The sequence below is a fragment of the Mesoplodon bidens genome (assembly GCF_964165515.1).
Source record: "Mesoplodon bidens genome assembly, chromosome: 3".
Lineage (NCBI taxonomy): Eukaryota > Metazoa > Chordata > Mammalia > Artiodactyla > Ziphiidae > Mesoplodon > Mesoplodon bidens.
The window spans coordinates 4145891-4167133 of NC_138178.1; the positions used below are offsets into that span (position 1 = coordinate 4145891).

General features: G+C 40.4%; 1 protein-coding gene across 2 annotated transcripts in view; it reads right to left on the bottom strand.

The window, feature by feature from the left end:
- CACNB2 (calcium voltage-gated channel auxiliary subunit beta 2) overlaps window positions 1-21243 on the bottom strand; it is a gene marked incomplete at its 5' end in the record, with an annotated part of 402223 nt that overhangs the window by 180224 nt on the left and 200756 nt on the right. The window contains one exon of one of the 2 annotated variants that reach the window (XM_081229498.1): window positions 11477-11527. The exons of the other annotated variant lie outside the window; for it this stretch is intronic. Within the exon in view, the coding sequence (XP_081085624.1) occupies window positions 11477-11527 (51 nt within the window). Of the gene's footprint in view, window positions 1-11476; window positions 11528-21243 lie in introns of those variants that run through there. 2 annotated transcript variants of the gene reach the window in all.

Here is a 21243-nt window from a genome sequence, read left to right on the forward strand (position 1 = left end):
TAAGCCGTGTACTTGCTTATCATTTGCTGACTGTTACTGGCTTCTCTTCTCTTTCACAATTTATCAATCTGACTGTTGGCTATTTCAGTACACATCCATGATAACGTTAGTCACTGACCAAATTCCATAACCTAAGAGCATTCATACAGCGATGACATGTGCTATCTTCATTGTCCCTTGTGATAAACCAATTACATCCTCCCGGTGTTGTTAAGAATTAACAGCCCCAGATGCCATGTTTTCCCTGCTTCACAGAGGAGCTCTGTAATGGGACACGATGCATAAAAGTCACCTCAGTTCATGCCATTGGAAAGAACACATGTATACCAAATAAAGAGGCATTATCTTTCGTAAGCGTAAGAATGAAGTATAATGAGATTGACTTGGGTGCTGAAATGGTCCTTTTAGGCTGAATTCTCCAACGGTGAATAAGGCCCATGTAGCCTGTCCAGCTCAGGACTTGCACTGAATACACTGCAAGAACAGACCTGTAAAAATATCATCTGTCAGAGCCCGGCAAGCAGGTCAAACGCCTTATTAGGAGAAACTGAACTGGCCTTGAGAAAGCATCAGGAAAGTGGAGGATTTGAAATTCTGTGTGTCTATTTTTGTATTTTAAATGTCATAAGTATTTTTCTCAGGTCTGTGAAAACTGTCAGCATTCTGACTGGCTGAATTGAACTCATCAGGAAAAAGCTTGGAGTAGAAATCACATTTTACAAGCGACTGAACGACTCTGAAAGGAACATGAGCATGGAATCTTTGATGTTAAAAAGTTTCCTAATTCTGTAATTAAGAACTTGATTTAATTCATTATCTTGGCCTATGCTTTTGTATTCAAGTTCATCACCTTGCCCAATTAAAAAATATAAGTAGATGGGACTTCCCTGGTGGTCCAGTGGTTAAGAATCTGTGCTTCCACTGCAGGGGGCCAAGGTTCGATCCCTGGTCGGGGAACTAAGATCCCGCACGCCGTGCAGCGTGGCCAAAAACAACAACAACAAAAAAAAGTAGAGAAATGTAAAGAGGCAACGGTCAGTAGGTAGCAGAATCAGCAGGATCTCTGATTCAGTCCAATTCCCCATAGCACCTTATTCCTTGTTTTATAAAACTAACTGTATCACTGAATGGCCTTCTAATCTGTAATCCAACAGGACAATGGGATATAGAACATACCTGGTCCAAAGCCAGCAACTGCAAAACAAACGAATCGAGACAAAATCAAAACAAAAATGAACCAAAAAACCCCTCAGGTGAAATCTGGTTAGAAACACAGATTTCAGCAATGAAAAATGGAAAAGGGAAAGAAATGGTACATATGCATTCTTTATGAAAATATCCTTACTTGGCTTTTACATATATTCCCTTCTGGAAATGAGTCTATGCTCTGGTTTTTGTTTTTGTTTTTTTTTTTCCTGAAAAGTAGCTGGGACATATGATAAGGGAGGAAAAAGCTCTTCTTTAAAAAAATTAAGAAAAAATTTCTAATGGACCTTTCTAGAAGATAAGAAACACCATTTTATTATAAGTGGCTTGTTTAGAGAGGGTTAAGTGATTTTCACAGCACAAGTTAATTTTGAGAACTATCTCAGGAGCAAGCCAATTGGGTGATTTTCATGGATTCTGCCTAAGAAGCCAGGATGCAGCTGGCTTTGGGTTTTGTTGCTGGAGAGGCCGAGCGGGCCTGGCTGACTTCTGGAGCCTTGGGGGAATGGCATCACCTGGACACAGGACACTCAGGGCTCAAATGTCAAGGAGGAGCCCCGAGAACCCTGGTTCCTCTTCCTAAAGAAAGGCAGCAGTAGTGGTGTCAATCTGAACACTTAGAGCCCAATTATCACAGGGGGAAAAAAAAAAAGGAAGCCGTGCACAGACAGGTATGAGTGTGTACATGGCAGGCTGACCACTGGGCTGCCATCCCAGCTTCCACCACCGTCCCCTGAGTGGACCTAGACTTGTGACGTTCCTGGCCGTGCTCAGACCAGATTCTTCATCTATAAATTACAGATAATAACGTGTGTCCTTCACTAGGTTGCTATGAGGATTAACTAAGATAATACATAGAAAGCACCCGGCCTCATGCAACATACATACGCACTAAAGACTTTTTAAAATTGATTTTTAAAAATTGTAGTAAAATAGACACAACCTACAGTGTGCCATTTGAGCTAGTTCTCGGTGTACAGTTCAGGGGCGTTAAGTCCATTCACACAGTTAGGCAACCATCACCACCAGCCATCTGCAGAACTTCTGCATCATCGGAAACTCTGTCCTCCTTAAACACTCACTCCCCATTTCCCACTCCCCACAGCCCCTGGCAGCTACTGTTATACTCTCTGTCTCCATCAGTCTGACTATTCCAGGTACCTTGTATAAATGAAATCACATAGCATCTGCCCTTTTGTGACTGGTCGATCTTCCATAGCATAATGTCTTCGACTTTAATGGCATTATGAGTGCTAAGTGGATGCTGCTAGAATGAAAAACAGTCCCAGAAAAGGCAAGTACTCTCACTTGGCTATAGAAATTAAACAAATACACATTTTCTCAACGCAAGAGCAGATACTGCATCAGGAGTGGGGAACCTTTATCATTCACACAAATGATCTCTTATTATCTCTTATTAACATGGAGCTCCATGACAGCTGTCCTTTTTGGGCTTCTTTAAAGAAACAACCTTCGGCGTTTCCACCAATGAACTGTTCCAGCTACGGTATCACAGCTCTCAAAAGTTATGTAGAGGGCTTCCCTGGTGGCGCAGTGGTTGAGAGTCCGCCTGCCAATGCAGGGGACACGGGTTCGTGCCCCGGTCCGGGAAGATCCCACATGCCGCGGTGTGGCTGGGCCCGTGAGCCATGGCCGCTGAGCCTGCGCGTCCGGAGCCTGTGCTCCGCAATGGGAGAGGCCACAGCAGTGAGAGGCCCGTGTACCGCCAAAAAAAAAAAAGTTATGTAGAAGCAGTGAAGTGATGGCTCTCAGGGGAACTCGGAATCCTCTCACAGTTTCTACGATGGCCTGTGAATTCCTACCCTTCCTATGAAATACAGAGCAGAGGGAGCAGGTGGGAGATCTGTTTAAAACAGAAACTTCTACTGAGCTCTAATTCAGCCACGTAATCATCTTGGACCTCCGTATTCTAGCTCTACATAGTTTAACTAAATCATATTAAAGAGACAGTTGACAAACCTATTCTTTCATGGTTGTTAAACTGAACTGAATTCCATAACTTCTGAATTTTCAACCAATCCTTTACCCTGAGAATTCTCTAAACATGTGTGCTGACCATAATCTAGAGGTTTATGTTTCTTTATTCCTCAATATTTGCACAGAGGCATACATACTTTTATCTTATGTTATCTGAATAAATAATAATTGCCCCAACAATAGAGACCACATTTAATCTCACCCGGGTAGTACTCAACCCATATCATGTGTAGGTGATTGATATTTTTGTTCAATATCATGAAGTCACTTCTTTTTCATACTGCTACATATGAGTGCATATGGAAACTTTAAAAAAAATACCCAAACATCAAATTAGCATTAATTATTCACAGCCTGCTGTAAAAGCCTTGGAAGCAGAGCTATGAAGGATGCTCAGAACCCGCTCATGTGGAACTTGGCCGTGGAAAGTTCCAAGCATGTACGTGTTTTTAGTGAGCATTAAACCTTATTAAACTAAGTTATGAAAACGGTCATAAACTTGGTGGACCCAACAGGAAGGATCTCGGGCTCATCAGGTTTCAAGCTGCAGAAACACCTGTGTTGGTACCAAGACAGGAGAGGCCCGGAAAGAAAAATGCAAAGAAAAAGAAAAAGACCTGAGGTTAAAATACTTGACTGAATACATACTGATATTGAAAGTACATTCTTCAAACAGTGACTAGGTCAAAGGAAAGACAAAACTATAAACAGCTGTTCTGAGATGCTTTAAGAATTTAGCATCGCCCCCCATGGGCCTTCAGAGGCTCCCTTAAAGAGTGATGGAGAGATAAGAAGGATTACTTTCATTTTACAGGTGACAAAGCAAGCCTAGAGTAATTAAGAAGACTAGGAGACCCAGGATGGTACAACATCGACTTTGTAAAGGGGGCACTGGTATCAGAGGGTGGGGAACCTTCTGGACTGTGGCAGGTCTATTTTACATGCTAGTTGCATGACAACGATCTTAGATATGACTGCAGGGGTCAGATTTTTCTCTTTTCTGATGCCTAAAATGCCACTAACAGGTAACAAAACTGCTATATAATTGGACCAAGACCTAAAGGCATGTAACTAAATAACAAATGCTGGAGAGGGTGCGGAGAAAAGGGAACCCTCCTACACTGTTGGTGGGAATGTAAGTTGGTGCAGCCACTATGGAAAACAGTATGGAGGTTCCTCAGAAAACTAAAAATAGAGCTGCCAATATGATCCAGCAATCCCACTCCTGGGCATACTCTAAACCCTAATTCAAAAACATACATGCACCCCTACGTTCATAGCAGCACTATTCACAATAGCCAAGACATGGAAACAACCTAAATGTCCATCAATACATGAATGGCCAAAGAAGATGTGGTACATACATACAATGGAGTATTACTCAGCCATGGAAAAGAATGAAATAATGCCATTTGCAGCACATGGATGAACCCAGAGATTATCATACTAAGTGAAGTAAGTCAGAAAGAGAAAGACAAATGCCATATGATATCACATATATGGAATCTAAAATATGACACAAACGAACTTATCTATAAAACAGAAACAGACTCACAGACATAGAGAACAGACTTGTGGTTGCCAAGCGGCAGAGGGGGTGAGTAGAGGAATGGAGTGGGAGTTTGTGGTTAGTTGACGTAAGCTTTTATGTATAGAATGGATAAACAGCAAGATCCTACTGTATAGCACAGGGAACTATATTCAATATCTTATGATAAAGCATAATGGAAAAGAACATTAAAAAAAGAAGGTATATATATGTATAACTGAGTCACTTTGCTGTAAGGCAGAAATTAACACAACATTGTAAATCAGCTATACATCAATAAAAAATAAATTAAAAAAAGATAAAGGCATGTAAGTACCCTTTGTAAGGTTCACAAAGGACATCAGATTACATCAAGGTCAAAATGACACGTCCCTTACCAAGAAAGAGTAGAGAAAATTCCAGTTCTTTAACCCTAGGGGAGGGGGAGAGACAGGCCCTGAATGACCACTGGAAGGGGAAGCCCCACAGGAAGCTACCAGGGTGCAGGGTCCCTTCTGAGCTGCCACAGCCCTGATGTGTAAACAAAGAAAGCAAAGAGCGTTGCCCACTACCCAAGTTCTAGGAGGACTAAGTCATTATCCACTGCAGCCGCCGACTGACCACGCACCCTGAGAAGTATTCAGGATGAAAAACAGGGTAAGGCAACGTGCGCTTTGGACAAACAGGCCCCTTGGGTAGTTAGATGTATCTTTCAGGGATAATTTTAATGAACACAGATTCTTGCATCTTCCCGTACACGGGTGAAGCACTAAAGTCATTAACTGGAAATACCTATTTTTTTGTGACTAGCAGTAATCTTTTACCAAGATGTATGCTTAACTGTATGTATCCCTGAGCCAGGACTCATATGGAAACTGGCTTCCTCCGCACCTCTTTGAAGCTGTCTTTTGAGGCTCTTTCCCAGGCTATAGTCCTCAGTATGGTCCCTGAATAAAACTTCAACTCACAACTCTGCTGTTGTGCATTTTTCCTTAGGTCAACAGGATCAACAACAACTTGACCATCTATTGGCTCCTGCTGCCCTTAATGCAAAATCTATGACCCTCAAGGTGAGACAAGGACACACTTTTCATATGAACTACAGCTTGAGTCAGATGTGGTCTTTTTCTTATTTGTAAAACTGTTATTAGCTCTCTGCAGAAAATAAGGTAGATATCTGAATAAAGTCAAAAGCTTTGTGTCCTGCTTTCCAAAATGAAGGCTTAATTCTTTGACTGGTCTAGTGTCAATTTCTAATCAAACTAATACTCTATTGTCTTACACTAATGTACCCTCTAGTGATATGAGCAGGGTGTCACAATACAAATATCAGATTAGTGTTTATGAGAGGAAGTATTTTGATAGGTGAGACTGGATAGGGGAAAACTGTCTAATAGTTTATTCTTTAAAGAGGTACTCTTACTATCTAACAAATAAACTTAATACTGTAATCTAAATACAGGAAATCTAATAAAATAATTTACACAGAGATACAAAGAATATACAAATTTCTGATAAATATACACCTCTGCTAGTTAATCTACTAAACAGAAATTAAAGTGATGCTGTGTAGTTATTTACATTTGAAGGCAATTATTAACACCTAATGTGGGATGTATTGTGACAAAATTAGCATAATAATACTATGTTCTTACTGTCGACTGATATAATCATTTTGAAAAGAATGATGCAAAGGCACAGCCAGAGACATAAGAACATTCAATCCCACTCACTTGCGCACATAATTCCACATCCGAGAACTTATCTCAAAGAAGTTATTTGTTAAAAACCATATGCTCAAAACTGTTATGACAGATTTATTTATCTATAAAAACAAAAATATGGAATTAACTAAAAGTCTAACAATAAATGTCCACTCTCTTTGGAAGAGCTATGGTAAATCCACACCATGCTGTATCATTCTGTGATTAAAAAGTGATTTCAAAATACAGCTGAAGGAAAAGTGCAGAACCCTCAACAGTCTGTGCCTGTAGTTACAACTATGAAAGCAGGTATGCTTGTGGAAAAGGCATGGGATGGGATTTGCTAGAAGAAGAATATCTGGCCCAAAGCAGTGAGATTCTGGAGTGTTCCTACGCACATTTCCTTTAAAATTTCTTGTATTTTTAATATGAATAACTTTTAATTAATTACTTTGACATGGAAAGCTCTCTTTCAAGAGTTTTCAATTTTAGCAATAAGAATAACTTGGCAAATCTCTTTGGTATTTCAGAAAAATTTTATTTCCACAAATTGACTGTTTTATGTGGGCAAACATTCTGGCATTTCCAGGTGATAAACCACACATTCCCATGTTCACCCTTTAAAGAATCCTTACATATACTAGCCCCCAAGCCTTTCTAACATTATACATCCATTTGAATACAAATGAGACCTGAAAAATGGTGCAGAAATCTGTAGCTTTAGACCACTGTTTGTTTTATAATACATGGGAATACACAGATGCATGTCAGTTTCCTTTTTTCCCCCTAAAGTGATTAACAATATAAAGGTAAAGAGAAATAAAGAGTTTGAAAATTATTAGACGTCTTAGAATATTTAACCTCCATCATATTTTTTGTTCTCTAGGGCTTAATCCCATTCAAGAGCTCTTGTTCTTGACCATTTGGGAGTTGAGGGCCACTTGGAGAATCTCCTGATGCTATAAGACTCTATACACATAGACTCTAATAATGTGCATATAGTTTCGGAGGGTTTATACTTGGCTTCTGCCCTCCCAGCCCTCTGATACTGGATCCACAGATATCCAGTTAGGAGTCCCACGTCCCACTTGTTATTTACTTTAATCTTTCTTTCTTCTAATATGCAAACAAGAAACAACTCACAACTTTCCCTTGCTGCCTCTCCTAGATATCATAGTTTGGGATCTCAGAGCTAAGTTCTTTTATTATTAGCCACTGCGGAAAATGTAGGTGGGTATGTGCATTCCCTTAATAACTGTAGGTATTATGCTAAGCAGTCTATATGCCCTGGGATTTTTAAAACATTCTCACAAATATCTAGAAACATAGATATCAACTTTCCTAATTTTACAGATAATGAAATTGAGGCTCAGAGAAGATAACACTTGCCAAATCAGAGAGTTGTTAAGGGGACGGTGTAGCATTCCAAGTCAGGTCTCACTGTATCCAAACACTTGCTTTTTTTTTTTTTCTTCATTTTGATACTTTTTATTTATTTTTTTAATTTTTATTTTATACTGGAGTAGTGTTGATTAACAATGTTGTGTTAGTTTCAGGTGTACAGCAAAGGGATTCAGTTCTACATACACATGTATCTATTCTTTTTCAAATTCTTTTCCCGTGTAGGTTATTACAGAGTATTGAGCAGAGTTCCAAACACTTGCTCTTAATCACAGTCAGCAAAAGCTGAAATCATGGGTAACAGAACTAAATAAATGGAAAAGCCTGAACAAATCTGAGAGGTCATTTTTATTTGGAGGAAGGAAAGGAGATAGAGGGAGCGGCCATCTTGGTCTAAAAAAAATGGCACACATTTTAGTCATAAAGGATATTATGCTGAAGAAACTTACAATGCAATAATACCAGCATTCATAAAAAGATAACAAGTATACTTAATACTAGTTGGAGTCATATTTTTTTAATTTGAATTTTATTTTATTTATTTATTTTTATACAGCAGGTTCTTATTAGCTATCTTTTTTTTTTTTTTTTTTTTGTGGTACGCGGGCCTCTCACTGTTGTGGCCACTCCCGTTGCGGAGCACAGGCTCCGGATGTGCAGGCTCAGCGGCCATGGCTCACGGGACCAGCCACTCCGCGGCATGTGGGATCTCCCCGGACCGGGGCACGAACCCGTGTCTCCTGCATCGGCAGGCGGACTCTCAACCACTGCGCCACCAGGGAAGCCCTTAGCTATCTATTTTATACATAGTAGTGTATATATGTCAATCCCAGTCTCCCAATTCACAGTGTCATATTTTTTTTTTGCCCTTGGCAATGAAAAAGTAATTACCTCTACCAAACTGCACTGGTTTATTCATTTTATTTTAATGCAAGATGAGAATTAAATGTATAATTTCTAAATGTGCTTTTTATGCATTTGGGGTTTGTAGTGACTTCAGAAAGTACAAGTGATAAAAAAACTGAAACCATACATGATTAGAACAAAAAAAGACCACCTAATTTATTCAGCATCCTAAAAAATTATTCTATAATACATATACATACACACATAAATGTACATATGTGTATTTTTTAAAATTCTCTCTCATTTATATTATTGTCCGAATTGAAAGAAAAGTCTCTGTCATTGGGGAACTTTGTGAATGACTAAATGGAAGTGTTACATGGGGACAGAATAAACTCTTTATTTATTCAAGTACAGTTGACTTAATATACTATAGTAGTTTCAGGTGTACAACATAGAGATTCAATATTTTTATAGACTATATACCATACAACATTATTATAAAATATTGACTGTATTCCCTGTGCTATATATTATATCCCTGTGACTTATTTTTTTATAACTGGTACTTAATACCTCTTAACTCCCTAGAATAAAGTCTTTATACAGACTTATTTTACACCTTAACCATTAAAACAAAAATCCATGTGTTTATCAGCCCTATTCAAACACAAGTGTTAGTTAAAATGAGGAGTGACTAGGCCTTAAGCAATAAAAATCTAGATTTGGGAAAGAGGAGGTAGCTTAAAAGGGTAAATGTTCTTGGGCAGATTCTCCATAATACTTCAAGACTGAACTGAAATTAACTAAAGGATAAATTATTCAGGTAGCTATTCTAGAATCATACAGACTGACATTCCAATTTTAAAAACTGTGACACTTTTTGTGCCCAATTTCATGGCTGAAAATATTCAAAATGATGGGTGGAATATATCTGGCAGTTTGGATACTTGGCAGTCTGGGTTATGGATTAAACATTTTTCAAATTCATAATAGAAATCCTCGGAAGAAATGACTGTAGCAGCTATTTAGTGTCTGATAATATTCTTAGAAAGTGGGCAAGTTTATGGAAAATGATGATTCCAGATGTCCTTCAAAGCAAAGAGGTATGAACAATTTCTGAATTAAACTTGAGTGGCACTTGAAAAGCTCAGAAACTTGTGAAGTATCTAACGTCCCGAAATCCTTTATAATTAGTGTATACGTTGCCAGCCGTGTCAGAGCCTAAAGAAATATAACTGAGGTATACAAAGTCTAATGGGGGCCAACACAAGCAAGGAAAACTGTGTCTCTGGAAAATTTAAAATTTTATATATATATGAGATAAACAACAAGGTCCTACTGTATAGCACAGGGAACTATATTCAATATCCTGTGCTACTGGAGAAGAATATGAAAAAGAATGTATATATATATATATGTATAAGTGACTTTGCTGTACAGCAGAAATTAACACAACATTGTAAATCAACTATACTCCAATAAAGTAAATTAAAAAAATAAAACAAGGGCTTCCCTGGTGGTGCGGTGGTTAAGAATCCGCCTGCCAATGCAGGGGACACAAGTTCGATACCTGGTTGGGGAAGATCCCACGTGCCGAGGAGCAACTAAGCCCGTGAGCCACAACTACTGAACCTGCGCTCTAGAGCCCGTGAGCCACAACTACTGAGCCCATGTGCCGCAACTACTGAAGCTCACGCGCCTAGAGCCTGTGCTCCACAACAAGAGAAGCCACTGCAATGAGAAGCCCGCGCACCGCAACGAAGAGTAGCCCCCGCTCACCGCAACTAGAGAAAGCCCATGCGCAGCAATGAAGACCCAACACAGCCAAAACAAAAAAAAAACCACAAAATATAATAAAAGATCACTGAAATCCAACAGATTAAGCAAAGCATCGCACCATTTACAGACTGTGCTATACTTTTATATGATCCAACCCAAAACAAATGATTACCAAAGTACAGATATTTTTCTCTGCAAGCATTTTTTTCTCCGTTAAACTAAATTTAGTGCAGGTTGGTACAACTGGACACAAAAGAGGTAACCTGGAAAGAATTTTTAGACAAGCTGTACTTTATTGATTCTACAATGATATTTTCGTGTCCAATTAGCACAGATATCTGTAACTGTATGAGTTTTATAGGCTACGATTTACATTTGGGTTCTAGAATTTTTTTTTTTTTGTCCCCAAAGCCTTCCCTGGAAGGGTACCAATAATGATAGAATCTTTTCTTTAAAAGTTCTAAACCAAGTCCAAAGACGCAAACATCCAATCTTTGCGAGGTAAAGCTCTCTGCTTAAGTATTTTAAACAGTAGACTCTCATTTCTGTACTTCATTACATTAAAAAAACTTTTACTGTGACAAATAGCAATCAGATCTTAATTTACAGCACCACGGGAAGTCACATCATTCTGAGTTACACAGAAAAACCTCAGAAACCAAAAAAACCTCAGTGGCTGGGCTGTCCATGAAGCGACAAGTGACAGCCGACAGCTGGAAAAAGCATTTTCAATTTCCACCAAGTTTCCCCGCCTCCCTCTTTCTCTTCCCAGCTACTAAGTCGATCTCAGTAAGACACACTTTAAAACCAAAGCTCCAGTTTTACTTGCTTCAGCTCCCTGGACATTTATGTATTCACACTGTGAATGACAGCATTTCTGGCAAGCCAAGAAAAGCTTTGAAAAACTGAAGCCACCGACGTGATTTGCTCGAGTCCCTTCACAAGGCAGTACGTCCCTGCTTTCTTTCCACCACACCGTGCATCTGGCCTGACTCCCTGCCCACAAGCTTACCCCAGGAAGAAGGCACTTAGTTTGAGGAGACATGAGGCGTCTGTCAAACATAGCAGCCCAGTTCCAAAGGAGCCCAGTTCTCCAGAGGCCTTCACAGGAGCAAGAACTCAGTAACAAAGCTCCAAGCAGCCAGGTCTTGTTTTGCTGACCAGCATTTCAACTGCTTTCCTTTTTCCTCGCTGTCTTGGGGGGATGTGCAGTCTTGGACAGGGTGACTTTCGAAAGTTCTTCAGATTACAACAGTGCTCTCTGGTCCAGAACCACTTAGCCAGGCAGAGGAGCCCATCAAAGTCAATTAACCGGTGCAAGTGGGAGGGGCTTTTTCTACTCCGAATGACGTCAGCTGGCTTGCAACTGAGAAGCCTGCAAACTTGTGAAAGCCAAGTAACGTTTCATGAATATCAGATGCATGCCTTTGGGCAGCTCTGTTCAAGACAGCACTTAAAAGACACTGCCTTCACTAGAGGGCTATAGGTTGCAAAACTGTTAGCCTTCAAGGAAATGAGCGGAACTGAAAAAGAGTCTGGAATAAAAGTGAGGAACATTCTACTTCCGCCCAATGAAGAAATATTTCCTCTTTTCACACCCAGGAGAGTGGTATCTTCCTTTTGTGGTTACCTTTCACGTACTCAAGGTGTATGAAAAATATAAACTTTTTTTTCACAGTGGAGTAAGTATCACTTGGATACATTTAGGGTTTTTTTTTTGAATTAAAAAATTTTTCCATGTGAAAAAATTCCAAAACAATTACAATGGTAACATTAAAGATCGCAGATCACCGTAACAAATATAATAATAATGAAAATTTCTGAAATATTGCAAGAATTACCAAAATGTGACACAGAGATATGAAATGAGCAAATGCTGATAGAAAACTAGTGCCGACAGAGTTGCTCAATGCGATAGCTGCGAAGCACAATAAAGCGAAGTGGGATAAAACTAGGTATGCCCGGGCTTCCCTGGTGGCGCAGTAGTTGAGAGTCCGCCTGCCGATGCAGGGGACACGGGTTCATGCCCCAGTCCGGGAAGATCCCACATGCCGCGGAGCAGCTGGGCCCGTGAGCCATGGCCGCTGAGCCTGCGCGTCTGGAGCCTGTGCTCCGCAACGGGAGAGGCCACAGCAGTGAGAGGCCCGCGTACAGCAAAAAAAAAAAAAAAAACCCAACAACAACTAGGTATGCCTGGGGCTGTAGTACTACACTTACCTTACTATTCGCAGCCCTTGGTCACAGTGAAGCTGTCCAGACAAGATGTGAAACCTTTCCTGGCTCTCAGTCACTTCAGTCTTAAGATTTCTATTTACTACCCACCCTTAAAGTCAGCATCCCACAATTTTAACATGTTTAAATGTCCTCTAGTTTCTTCATGTGCTTTAGTCTTCTTTTTTTTTTTTGATACATTTAGTTTTAATTTGAAAACTTTTCATCAAAAGATACCTTTCAAAAGTGAAATGGTAACCACGATACTCTGAGAACATTTGCAAACCATACAACAAAGGATTCCCAGCCAGAGAATAGAAAGAACTCCTATTAGTCAATAAATAAAAGACCCACAATCTAAAATATATATATATATATATATATATATATATATATATATATATATATATATATATATATATATATATATATATATGGGGAAAGAAAACCCCACAAAGAGATAAATCATTGAAGAGAAAATCCTAGTGGCCAATAAACATGATAAAATGCTTGACTTCACAACTAATCAGGAGTACAAACTAAATTCACAATTTACCATTTCCCACCCAGGAGAGTGGAAACATTGAAGGTATCTGAAAATTCCAGATCTTGGAGAGGATGTCAAGCAGGGGTTGGCAAGTTATGACCAGGTGCCGAATCTATCCAGCCATCTGTTTTGCATAACCCACAAGCTAAGACTGTGTTTCGTATTTGTAAATGGTTGGAAAAAAAATCGAAAGAAGAATTGTATTTTGGGACACATGAAAATGATATGAAGTTCAAATTTCAGTGTCCTTAAATAAAGGTTTATTAGAACATTGTCAGGCTTATTCACTTAGGAATTATCCATGGCTGATTTTGTGTTCAACAGCAGAGTTGAGTAGTTGTGACAGAGAACATGTGTGTAGCTCACCAAGGCTTAAAGCTTTCCTATTTGGTCCTTCACAGAGAAGGTCTGCCAACTCATGACGTAGGGCTACCAGACTTTTGTGCACTGTTGGTGGGAGTATAAATTGGTACAGTCAGGTAAAAGACTTAGCAGAATGTTGTAGAGGGCAGATGTGAGTTCCCATTGATGGGCATCCCTCAATATGTACCCAGAGAAACCCTCACACAAGGACACAGGGAGACGTAGGTACAGAGTGTCCCTAGCAACACGGGGGTTATAGTAAAAAATGGAAACCAACCTCAATGTGTATCAACAGGAAAGTGATAAACACAGTTGTAGACAGTATCCAGCACTAAAAGTGAATGAATTCTAAGTGACTACAGGGATAACTATCTACAAACGTAAGGTGGATAGAAAACAGCAAGTTGCAGAACCTTAATACCTTAAGAACCTGTGATATAATTTGTACAAAGTTTGAAAATATGCAAAAATACCATATACTTTACGTAGGAGCTACAAGTATAAAGATAAATATATAAACAAGTACCAAACCCAGAGCAATGGTTCCATCTGGATAGGAGTACATTTGGAAGGTATTTAATTGCGGAAGGGGGCAACTCTATGAGTGATATTTTATTTCTTAAACTAGGTTGTATCTATACCATTGGTCATTATATTGCTGTCTATGCTATTTTGTATTCTGAAAAAGTTCATAATAAAGAAATGAATGAGGAAAAAGAGTGAAAAGAATCATGATACAAAAAGTGCCAAATCACTATAGAGATATTAAAATCATAGATATAGGATATGATCTTTGAGAGTAAGGAAAAGAAAAAAAAGTAGCCTGCCAATGTTTTTCACAATAATCACTCCACTGTTAAAAATATTTAGAGGGGCTTCCCTGCTGGTGCAGTGGATAAGAATCCGCCTGCCAATGCAGGGGACACGGGTTCGAGCCCTGGTCCGGGAAGATCCCACATGCTGCGGAGCAACTAAGCCCGTGCGCCACAACTACTAAGCCTGTGCTCTAGAGCCCGCGAGCCACAGCTACTGAGCCCACGTGCCTAGAGCCCCTGCTACGCAACAAGAGAAGCCACCACAATGAGAAGCCCACGCACCGCAATGAAGAGTAGCTCCGCGCTCACCACAACTAGAGAAAGCCCGCACGCAGCAACGAAGACCCAACACAGCCAAAAATGAATAAATAAAATAGACACATTAAAGAAATTTTTTAAAATGTTTTTAAAATATTAAGAAAAACAGTTGTAAGAAAACATATGAATTCTATTTATAGTGGTTACATCTGGGTAGTGGTTTTGAGCATGGTTATTTTCTCTCCTTTTTAAAAACTTAGTGTTTTTAAAACTTTCTACAATAAATAGGCTTATATTACTTTTCCAACGTCAAAAAAATTTTTCTTAAGCATTTAACAGGCAACCAAGGATTGTCTAACTTTTGAGGGAAATTAGAAACGTTTGTTTAGCTCAGTAATTACTATGGATTAGGATATTTTATATCTCTGTGAGAGTAGACATTAACTTGTAGAAAACTGATAGAAACGCAAAGGAATTTGTCCAGCAGACGTGGATCTGTCTAATGCTAATGGTTTCTGTGTAAAAGATAACCACCCAAATTATTATTTTATTGCCCTGCAGAGCATCAACCAGTTGTGTATCTAATTTAACAATCTTAGCCCAGTATTCTTTCTTAGAATAGCTATAAGTACTTACGTCTCTCCCACAGTCTTTTATTTATTTATTTATTTATTTATTTATTTATTTTTTGCAGTACACGGGCTTCTCACTGTTGTGGCCACTCCCGCTGCGGAGCACAGGCTCCGGACGCGCAGGCCCAGCGGCCATGGCGCACGGGCCCAGCTGCTCTGCGGCACGTGGGATCTTCCCAGACTGGGGCACGAACCCATGTCCCCTGCATCGGCAAGCGGACTCTCAACCACTGTACCACCAGGGAAGCCCTCCCACAGTCTTTTAAATGGGCTTTACCATCCTGCTGGTTCCCTCAATGAATTAAGAAAAAACCAAACTTTAGCTCATATTCATTCTCTGTTTGAGAGAAATGGTCTAAAATTTTGGGAAAATTATACTTGGACACCAGTTTTCAATTTGAAACATAGTTTCTTTTCTGACAACGGCATATATGATGGCTAGTTCTCCAAACCTTGCTCCACATTAATATATAATGCCACATAATGCCACTCAAACGCCACTACAATGGAAAAATATCTAACCAACACTGATGTCAGGCAAGCAAAAAACACCTGGGGTTTGAATAAGAGAAGGATGAGGATGGAGATTATGAATGGGCCATACAGGGATTTCAATGCCTTTCCAAGCATCTATAAACTTTGTAAGACAAAACAACAGTATTTTCAAAATGGGATTGAGGGATATTTTCTTGTGATCTCTGGAAAGAGGATGAAGAGAAAAGCTGAAAAAGAGAGATTAAGGAAGCAGTGTAGACATCAATGACAAATAGACTACTGAGAAAGAAAAACAGGCATGGGGATAATTGAGGTATAAATTAACGGGAGTAACTGTGCATAATTTCTCTGGTTATAATCCATTTTCATTGCTGGGTACTGGAAAATAAAGAAGGACCCAAAAAATAAAACTGAAAAACACCACCACCACTATCCTTGCCATCCCTCAGGTTTCCAATCTATAAAAAGGAGATAAAGCCTTCAAACGATAATGATCTGGATTACATAAAATATCTAGTCTATATCGGGCACATCAGAGATGCCAGATACATATTAGTTTTCCTTGCTATAACTCAATGGTTCTCAACTGGTAGGGATTTCATCCCCCAGGGACATTTAGCAATGACTAGGGACATTTTTGACTGCCGTATGGGGAGGGGTGGGGAGCTTACTGGCATCTGGTGGGTAGAAGCCAAGGATGCTACGATGCCCGGCTCACTTCCACAACAAAGAATTATCCGGCTCAACACGGCAACAGTGAGGAATTTGAGTAACTTGAAGGTGCCCTTTGCTTCAACACTGTGGATGTGAAGAACTTTAAATTATAACCCAAGATGACACGATGTGAGATTCCAATCAGGTTGTCTGAATGCGGGCGAGGGGGCTGGAGAGGCAAAGGGGAGGGACAGGAGAAGCAGACCACTGTGACTTTGCAGCAACTCAGAAGCAGCCCCTGCGCGCTCAGACTAGTGCCCGGCTATCCTATGATTCCCTGTGGGAGGAGCCCTCAGAGATCACTGGAGTTGCTCGGCGTCAGATTTCAGATGCAAGGACTTGAGCTTTCCACAGTACCTACCGGCACCCACACCCCTAACACTTTGCCTTAAACTTGCTCCCAATCCCCTTCCACCGCACCCCAAGCTTGACCTCCAAGTCTTTGCTAAACTGTGAAAAAAGCTTAATGAAAATGACATTAGAACCAGAGACCTCCTCAAGTGCTATTTTTATAACTAGAGAGGCATGTTCACTAACCCTCCAAGAGAAAGGCTCTTTTTATTGCTGCATTTGTGTTCCAAATTGTTGTTGTCTGTCTATGTAAACAGAAAAGGCGGGGAGGGCAGCTTCCGCTGTACCAAATCCTCTTTCGGAGACAGCGTTCCCATGTGTTGTTTTCAAATTTAAAACAGCAGCAGACCTTTCTGGATGAGGAGGTGGTGGCCAAAGGAGAAATAGGTTTTGTTGCCAGGAGTCAAAAAACAATGTGGAGTTTTTCAGGTCACATATTTCAAATGGCCACTCCAAACTTCAAAGTCCAGACTGTCTACCTAACGGGCAAGGACTGTGAAAAAAAATTCCCTCGATCACACCCCAGTTTAGAGCTTATGCCTTCAATAGCATTGTCTTTGATTACAAAAGGCCATGATATGTGTACAAATATGGATAATTATGGCATGCATTAACCAGACAGTGAATCGTAACAGCAAAACAAACCTCTAGCGTGTGCGGATACTCTAAGCCTCACAATGTGTTTTTTGTTAATAACAGCCAAACACATGGTTTTCTCAAGAAGTAAAAATAGCAAACAGTTCCAAATGTCAGAGTAAACAAAACAAAATGCCCCCCAAAGAACGAAAAACAAAATGAAAATAGTCACATCAACAACTGAGTTGTCTTTCCACCTAAGAAGTTACTAATAAATTTTTTTTTAATTTTTATTGGAATAGAGTTAGTAATAAATGTTTGTTTTTTTTGTTTTTTTTACTCCATGGGACAATTCCAACAGAGCTATCGGTTACTGACTGAGAAGACGGTAAGCTAGAGCAAATAATTTTGTCCCAAAGCTGTACTATTTAACCCAAGTACTTGTACTATTGGATTTCCTTCTTCAGATTTTATTCTTCTAAGTAACCCATTATCAACTTTGCTTCCAATTCATCCAAGTGCAGATGAGGGGAAAATCTTTATTTAAATCAGAGCCACTCAAATAAATAAAGGCCTTCTCTTTTTATTTTATAAAAAATTTAGCAGTGAGAAGAACTCACCTGGCTTTCGGCCCCTCTTTACACCTTGATAAAACAGCTGCCTTTTTTCTATATCATGGGCTTTATCACTAGTTAAGAATTTACACTGGCTGAACAACTTCCTTTCTGAGACATGTTAATTTCAAACATATTACAACCAACTGACTACAAGCACTGAAAGGGACTCTCTCCTGTAGCCCCCCTCCCACTTCCCTATGACTAGATAAGATATACTTGAAAACACTTGAGTATTGTTATTAATGAGAAGCCACAGTAACTTTAATTCAAAGCTGCCACTTTGAACAATTCTAGGAATAATGGAAGGAGGAGAAGGTGTTTTGGGGGGTCCTTTGACCTCTTTATCCCTCAATGGATCTGTTCCATTGTGAATTTGACTCTGAAGGGTATAGTGTGTAATTTTTTGGTACTTACAATCTGCACTTAACATAGTAAAACTCTCTTCCCGTATCGTTAAACGTCTTTCCTTGGATAACGATAAAAGAAAAATTGCTACCATTATTTATGATTGTCATGACATGGAAGCAACCTAAGTGTCCATGAACAGATGAATGAATAAAGAAGATGTGGTACATACATACAATGGAATATGACTCAGACATAAAAAAGAATGAAATAATGCCATCTGCAGCAACATGGATGGAGTTGGAGGGTATCATGCTGAGAGAAGCGAGACAGCGAAAGACAAATACCGTACGATATCCCTTATATATGGAATCTAAAAAATACAACAAAGTAGTAAATATAACAAAAAAGCAGCAGGCTGAGAGAGAACAAACAAGTGGTTACCAGTGGGGGGGAGGGGCAATATAGGGGTGGGAGTGGGAGGGACCAACTATTGGGTGTAGGACAGGCTCAAGGATCTGTTGTGCAACACGGCGACTATAGCCAATATTCTGTAGTAACTCTGAATGGAAAGTAACCTTTAAAAATTGTATAAAATTTTTTAAACATTCAGGAAAAAAAGGAAAAATGGCTAATTATTTTCTCTAGTAGTTGAATGCATCTATATAAATCAGTGTCCTATGCTGAATGTTTCAGTATTTCCCCTTAATACAACTGTCATTGAATTGTTCACTGTGAGGTGTGTCCTGGGGGGATGAGGAAGGTTACATGACGTGTTGGTTTTCTCCCCACTGTTTTGAGCTCTCCCCTCTGGTCCCACTTCCCACTCCTCTTCCCCCAGGCCTGCTTTATCTCGCTACCTTAAGGGTTTTCCTCCTGAATTTCCACTTCTCACGTGTGTTGAAGGAATAATTATTTCCTACTCCTGGATCTCCTTCTCTCAGTTTCCGGGAGGTGTGGGGTCCTGAATACTCTAGCTTCTGAGCTCTAGGCTCTTGGATGCGATGCCAACTAGATACCCTCCCATGGCTTTCCAGCAGCCTTCTCAAACCTTATGTGCTTCCAGAAGAACTACTGATTCTTCCCCCGACATGGCAGTGTTGCACCCTACAGTGAACAGAACCCCTACCCACTCCTGTGATCCAGACCAAAAACTCATCAGCGAGTCCCGTCCGCTCTAGTGGCCAACCTTCATCATCTCTCTCATGATCTCCTTAGCAAGAGCCCCTAACTTATTGCAGGGCTGCTGGTCCGATCCCCATAGAGCAGCCAGGGGTCTTTTTTAAAGCATGGACTCACTTCTCTCACTCTGCTGCTTCAAATCTCCTAATGGGGGCCTTCCCTGGCGGTCCAGTGGTTAAGATTCTGCACTTCCACTGCAGGGGACATGGGTTCGATCCCTGGTGGTTGGGGAACTAAGATCCCACATGCTGCACTGCACGGCCAAAAAAAAAATTTTCCTAATAGCTTCTCACTGCAACCGACAAAACCATCACGTGCAGGGCCTGGTGAGAACTGGCTCCTGGCCACGTCCCTGTCCTCATCTCCTTCACTCTGCACCGTCCTGCCATGCTGCAACTACACCGGCCTTCCTTCTACCTGCGGACCACGCCAAGCACGTGCCTGTGTCAGGGCTCTGCACTTGCTCTACATCGGCTTGGAAAGCTTTCCCTGTTGACATGAGCCTGGCTACCTCCTTTTCACACCACTCAGGCCTCACTTCAAAACTCATCTCCTCGAAGAAGCCCTGAGCTCCAGGACTGAGGTGGAACTACCCTCCATCACTTTCCCGTATTTGATTTTCTTTAGAGCAATAGCAATAGTCGCAGGCACCTTATACACTGATTTCTACACCATGTTTGCCTTCGTATTCCGATGAGGGTAGAATTGACAGCCTGTCAACCATGCTGTTTTAGCTTTAACGTCCCCACCGTGAACGCGCTCTCGTATTGCTGTTACAGTTATGATCCCGTGCACAGTGCAGCAAAAGCTGGAGGTACGGTCAGGACAGTGGAGGGTATGCTGGACTCAGAGACAGGAGAACTGAGTTCCCACTGTGCTGCCATGAGCTAAGTGGTTAAGTGACTTGACATGCCTGAGCCTCAGTCCTCCAGCGCAGACAGAGGTCGTTCAACTAGTCACTCAAACTAGAGGTTAATCACTTGGCCCACTGTTAGCAATTCTAAAACTATTATTCGGTTAAACGTGTTGGATGAAAAAGGCTTTAGGTGATACTCTCAGAACTGCCAACGATAATCTCTAGGACCTTCACAATCAAGTCAGGTTTAAAAAAAAATTGGTCAGAATAACTAGTACTTGCTTGGTTAACTGAATTTTCACCTAATTTTTATTTAAATGAAAGCTCTTGTAAGTCAGAAAGAGAAAAACAAACATCACATGCTAATGCATATATATGGAATCTAGAAAAATGGTACAGATGAACCCAGTGGAAGGGAAGGAATAAAGACACACAAGTAGAGAACGGGCTTGAGGACACAGGTGGGTAAGGGGAGGCTGAGACGAAGTGAGAGAGGGGCATGGACATATATACACTACCAAACGTAAAATAGATAGCTAGTGGGAAGCAGCCGCATGGCACAGGGAGATCAGCTCAGTGCTTTGTGACCCCCTAGAGGGGTGGGATAGGGAGGGTGGGAGGGAGACGCAAGAGGGAGGAGATATGGGGATATATGTATATGTATAGCTGATTCACTTTTTAAAAAAATTATTTTATTTTATTTATTTTTGGCTGCGTTGGGTCTTCACTGCTGTGCGTGGGCTTTCTCTAGCTGTGGCGAGCGGGTTTCTCACTGCGGTGGCTTCTCTTGTTGCAGAGCATGGGCTCTAGGCACGAA